At 35.0% G+C, this 6,468-nt stretch overlaps 1 protein-coding gene across 1 annotated transcript; it reads left to right on the forward strand.

Annotated features, from left to right (window-relative positions):
* The first annotated feature begins 1,426 nt into the window (after positions 1-1,426).
* Positions 1,427-3,963, forward strand: LOC137722446 (cationic peroxidase 1-like). The gene is made up of 4 exons (XM_068461451.1): positions 1,427-1,748; positions 2,801-2,992; positions 3,198-3,363; positions 3,455-3,963. The coding sequence occupies exons 1-4, from the start codon at positions 1,518-1,520 to the stop codon at positions 3,838-3,840; spliced, it is 975 nt and encodes a 324-aa protein (XP_068317552.1). The 5' UTR covers positions 1,427-1,517; the 3' UTR covers positions 3,841-3,963.
* The last annotated feature ends 2,505 nt before the right edge of the window (positions 3,964-6,468 follow it).

Below are 6,468 nucleotides of genomic sequence, written 5' to 3' on the forward strand. Positions count from 1 at the left end.
CATATATATGTGAAACAATCGAACATCGAACAAAACAGTTGTGATACAACGTGGATGTTCTTTGTTCTTCTTTTGGAAAAATATTCGGCAAGTCACTGAAATTAGATATTTTAATAGTTTTTGTGTCTTACAAGATTAGCATACACGCTAGAAAACTTTTGTTTTGGATGCGTATTGTCTAATACAAAAGTGAGCTTGAAAGAGAGGCGAAACTTGCCTCTAATGGATGGCCTTGATTATAAAGTTTTGTGACACAGTAAACTCCAGAGCATATGTGAGTAGCGTGTGAAGATGAAGATAATTTTTTTTTTCTTAAATTAAAATTAGATAATTTTGTTGATTAGTTATGAATAAGTCATTTCAAATTTTTAAAAAACTTATCATAAACAACTTTCTAACAAGGCTATAAATTAGGTCATGAAGAAAAATACTATTTTTCAAATACCAAATAAAAATTGATAACATATAAAAAATATTTATTATTAAAATCTGATGTGAAAAAATTAAGGGACTTTAACCACAAATTGAAAATCAGTAAGATTTTAGTCAAATAACTATTGGTGACTAGAGGCCAAAACCTAATTTCGCCTTATAATAATATCAAATTAAGCTAAATCATTCACAATTTTAATTAATTAAAACACAATTTAAAAATATTTCCTCTTGCCTTAGCTGTACAAACTCATATATTACTATATTATTTTCACCTCACCAAATCCAAAGGACTAAGATTTTTCAGCTGTCTAATGTCCAAGTTAACCAGAAGTCGAATCTTTATATCACATCGTCGCAATTCAATCATGTTGTTTCATATGTCTTTGGACTTATCCAGAGAACCAATGTGCTACTGCTCTTGTCCGTAAATGATTGAGCCCTGGTCATGAGTCTCATGACCCACTCATAAACCTTTGAATGAAAAAGATCAAAGATAAAACGAGCCAAAACCACACGTATACAAAAACCACTACAGCATTAGATTTTCTCTTGGGGGCCGACATGATTTTGCTTAGTCAACAGCATAAATGTAATTAGCATTAATCCAACTAACTATAAAAATGATTATCCTTGTAAAAATTATTATCAATAGCACAAAGAAAATTAATATTAAATCAGACTTATTGAGAGAAAATAAATGAAAAGGTTGGAAGAAATTACAATCAGTTATTGCAGTTACCATCCTCTCCTTTTCCAAAATAAATATAGAAATAACAAAGTGGATCGTACAGCATTGCCCATTGGCTATGAAACGTGGACTTCTTAACCTAAAAGTAACATCTTTACCTCACCTTCCCTTCCCTTTCTCTGTTTCATGATTACTTTTTCACATGTTATTCTTTTATTTCTGAGTTGACTCGAAGTCTAGAAGCATTATCAAAACGCAAGAGTCCAGTTATACCACAGGCTATAAAAACATAGGACGTGATGCTGCACTAAATCAAGAAACTAGTCCCAAGCTTCTTCTTCTCTCTTTGCTTCTTAGTTATATTGGTTATCAGAAACCTTGTTAGATTTTAGTCATGGGTTCATATATTACTGGTTCATGCACTCCCACAAACACTAAAATTTCTTTGTCATTATTTTTCCTTCTTGTTGGAGTAGCTTCTGCTCAATTGTCCTCTACTTTCTATGGAACATCATGTCCTAATGCCCTGTCCACCATAAAATCCGCCGTGGACTCAGCGGTGTCGAAGGAAGCTCGCATGGGAGCTTCCTTGCTCCGCCTTCATTTCCATGATTGCTTTGTTAATGCAAGTGATGGTTTCTACGTACTCATCCTTTAAATTCCCGCCTAATCATGATTATCTTTCATGTATAATTCTTATCCTTCACCTGCATACATGCACGCTCATGTGAGTATATATAGGATGTCAATGGCGCTCTCTAAAAAGTCCTGTTGTATACTCATTCTGCACTCCTTTCCGGTGTTTTTTCCGTCATATTTGTGCATGGTTAGAGTGCTGAGACCTTTTTAGAGTCCTATTAACAACTATATATAATTGTTTAAGAGGTATTGTGTCAAGGATAGTTTAGTATATGCTTAGGTTTTGTTGTGACTTCACAATGCAATCCAACCAAATGAAAATTTAGCTCAGCTGACATGTTTGTTTCTCTATAGAACATATTGGTAAAAGCATTTTGGTTATCCATATATTTATGAAACAATATTCCGATCATGGAGTTTGTTTAGAGGTTTTTCCGACCAAAAAAGAAGTTAATAAATTCTTCAAATAGAATTCCGTTAGTTCTTTCACACCTAGTTGAAGAGACAAAAAAAAGAATATGGTTATAAACGAATTCTCAATCACTCTATTTTTATTTATTTATTTATATTTATTTGAGGAAACTTCGTGATTTTCTTTTCCTGACTAGGACATATTTTTCAAAGGGACAAATGGACAGTACTCTATGTCGGAAAAGAGTTTTGTAATGAAACAAGCTCATTTTTCATTTGCTTTCTTTGTCATCCACAATTTTAAAGTAGAAGATAAAGTAGGCACTAATTTGAATCTTAGGCATGTCTTCTCTAAATGCAAGAGAAATACAATATTTTTTAACACAGATCGACAGCCAAAAGCTTGGACCTTTTGTTTTGTTGTTAACAAATTATTTTCTTTTCTATTTCTGTTTTATTTTTAACAATACGATAATTTGATATGACTTCTTGTTTTCTCATACTGAGCTTTTTGTCGTAGTAACAAAAAATTGTGAATATGCATGAACAGATTAGGACAAAAAAAGAGTCATGTTTCTCAAAGAAAAGGTGACAAGTTCGCATAACAAATATTAATTGTGCATGCAGGGATGTGATGCTTCGGTTCTGCTGGATGACACAGCCAATTTCACAGGAGAGAAAACAGCAGGTGCTAATGCTAATTCTTTGAGGGGATTTGATGTAATCGATACAATTAAATCTCAATTGGAGAGTCTCTGCCCCAAAGTGGTCTCTTGTGCTGACATCTTAACTGTTGCTGCTAGGGACTCTATTGTTGCAGTAAGTCAGAAACCATATTAATTAATCAACTGAGATGCTCCAAAAAGAATTATCATGCATTCCTTCAAATGTAATTTTTCCTTTAAACTATTATAAGAAAAGGTTGAATCATGATTTGTTTAGAATGCTAATAGCGACTTCCCTATATTTATCATTGTTAAATCTCAATTTGTGCTATGTGTAACAATTTAAATTGTTTACGCAGTTGGGTGGACTTACCTATACAGTGCCATTGGGCAGAAGAGACTCCACCACAGCAAGCCTAAGTGCTGCCAATTCCAACATACCCGCTCCCACATTGAACCTTTCTGCGCTTATTACTGCTTTCTCAAACAAAGGCTTCACTGCAAAGGAACTAGTGGCCCTCTCAGGTTTGCTCAATTCAAATCATTCCTAATTAATTATTTAACATGCATTATTAATCAAGTGCAATCTCTAATTACTTTGTTGTTATTTAATTAGGATCGCATACAATTGGGCAAGCTAGGTGCACAACATTCCGGACGCGTCTTTACAATGAAGCAAACATAAACGCTTCATTTGCAACATCGCTGAAATCAAGTTGTCCAACTAGTGGAGGCGCTAACAATCTCTCCCCACTGGATGTCACAAGTCCTACATCTTTTGACAATGCTTATTTCACGAATTTGGTGAGCCAAAAGGGCCTATTGCACTCTGACCAACAGCTCTTTAGCGGTGGATCTACCGACTCTCAGGTGAATGCTTACGTGAGCAATCCAGCAACCTTCAGAACCGACTTTGCCAATGCTATGATAAAAATGGGAAACCTTAGCCCTCTCACGGGCACCAATGGTCAGATTAGGACCAACTGTAGAAAAGTCAACTAAGTTCGTAGAACTAGAGAGTCGGCATGTGTCAGTTCCAAGTGTCTATTTCGGATTGGTTACTTTTTTGCGACATGGGGGTATTTTGTGGATGAATTATTCCATTAATAAAAGCTTTTTTCTTGATGTTTTGGGATTGGTTACTTTTTCGATATGGGGGTATTTGCGATACGGGAATTGAAAAACTTAGAAATCTTTACAGTACCAAAACAAATAAAAACTCATTTCAACATCTTTTAGTACAATCTTATAAATTTTGTCCCGAATTTACTAGGTCTAAAGTGTACAAAGTGAGCAAAACCACATCTTGATTGGTACTTTGGTCTTATATATCAAATATAATTGTCAACGCTAAACCAAATGACATGATCACATAATTCAATTATAGCATATTATCAATGATAAATATTTAACTGATAAAATATGAATGCAACTTAACTTCATTTTACCAAACCCATTCATTTAATAAAACAAGCGGCCTTGCATGTCCTATACCTCCATTTTACCATTGCCGTGGTGAATCAGAAGCTCTATTATATAACTAACACCCCCTAATTTAGTCATCCCAAATTCCCCTTTTGTTAGTCATTTCATTCTTCTCTTGTTCGCCAGATTTCCCACTACTTCATACCATTCTTTTAATTTCACTTTTGTCGCCTTGGCTGGTCCCTACGAGAATCGAACTCAACCACATAAACGATAATTTCATTGTCATAACCCAATCTCGAATTTATCAGTATCCATCCACTCCAATATGTAATGATATATGCATATAATCGATACTATTATGATTTCCACAATATCAGTAATAATATATTATATTTTAAAATATGCTTTTATATTAATTATAGAGATATATCAAGAATAATATATGTTTAACAAAGCCTAAACAAGAGAGCCCGTAAGGCTTGGTCTCTTTTGAGCCTTACAGCCCGTTGCTTCTTCAATTGAACTTCGGTCCAGCAACGAAATAAAAAGAAATTCTCCTCTTTATATTTGGGCCAGCAGCTCCAATTTATTTATTATTATTTTTTTTTTTTGGGACCTGCAGCCCCACTCCAAATCAGCCCTTTGTCTGTTCCTTTTTTTTCATTAGGCAGCAACTACCCTAGTCTCATAGATTACTCACAAATGGGCCCTGATGCCGCCCAACCTTTACCTTATTTGCTCAAACTAATATGCCTTTTTCAATTCGATTGCATATGTTGCATTTGAGATTGCAGAGGATCAACTTGAAGTTTGTACTAAATTTCGAACCTACAGTTTTGAGACGTGTCATAGAAATTTGAAGTTTTTATAAGGACTTTTATTCCGTTCAACTCGTGCCTTGCTGACCTAACATGTGTATGTGTATGTGTGTGTGTGTAGTATTTGACTTGCCTCGACACATAAATATTTAACTTGTACTTATACACCTGTCATATGTCACATTTCACATCTTCAACAATTGTTTTGTCTTAGTACATCTAATTATCTATATTATTATTAAGAAAACTCTCTGTGTATATATTATTAACTATTTATAAAAAATACTAAATACTTCTTACCGCAACCACAAAATTTCTAACGGTTATCGCAAGGATGTCTATGCATGACATAGAGCAAGTTTGGCGGAGCCCTCTTCTTTCCTTTCATTTTCGACAATGAGGTTTCGGAGGATACAGTTAAAAGGTACACCCAAAAATAAAAAATTAATATGGATGTTTCCTTGAAAGAGGAGCAAGACATTTATGGGCTTGGGCTTGGGCTTGGGGAGGAGGGGAATTAAGATTAAAGAAGTACAACTATAAGTTGATTAAGTCTTACAATAGGTTAATAATAATATGATTTAAATTCGTAAAGATGAATATTACTATATTATAGTACTAGGTGACATGAGAATATGAATTAAACATGCATAACGTTGTAAACACGAAAAGTTCCTGAAAACAAGAGACAAGAATAACGTGTACAAAATATATTTTTTGGTGTTTATGATTTTGGGGTTACAATCTCTTTGTAATTTGTTCCTCTGATTCTATCTTCGTAGGGTGTAGGTTTGTGGATGAGCTGTTGATCCAAAGGGCCGTCGGGGCTTGATCTAGGGATGAACAGTTGATGAACGGATCTTCGAGGGCTTTTGGGCCCAATCTTGAAGACTGATGGATGAGCGGATCTTCAAGGGCTTTTGGGCCTAATCTTGAAGACTGGGATGAGCGGATCTTCAAGGGCTTTTGGGCCTAATCTTGAAGACTGATGGATGTGTGGATTTGTTGAGGTTGTTGATCCAAAGGGCCGTTGGGGCTTGATCTTAGGACGAACGGGTGATGAACACTTTCTTCAAGGGGCCGTCGGGGCTTGATCTTGAGTCAGTTGGAGTTCTTCAAGGGCCGTTGGGGCTTGGCCTTGAAAGAGGATTTTACGAAGAATGAAGAGTATTTTCTTGATCCTTCGGGATTTGCTTGAGAGCTTTAGAGTTTCGAGGCTTCAAGGTTTTGGTGTGATGTAAATTCCTTTCTTTCTTTCTTTTTTTCTTTCTTTCCTCTTCCTTTCGAAATGAATGCCTTGGCCTCCTATTTATAGAATTCCAAAACTTGATTTTTGGATTTAAATAATCAGATGAAATAAATCATTTCTGCCAGATATTGACAC

The sequence above is a fragment of the Pyrus communis genome, chromosome 17 (genome assembly GCF_963583255.1).
Source record: "Pyrus communis chromosome 17, drPyrComm1.1, whole genome shotgun sequence".
NCBI classification, from domain to species: domain Eukaryota; kingdom Viridiplantae; phylum Streptophyta; class Magnoliopsida; order Rosales; family Rosaceae; genus Pyrus; species Pyrus communis.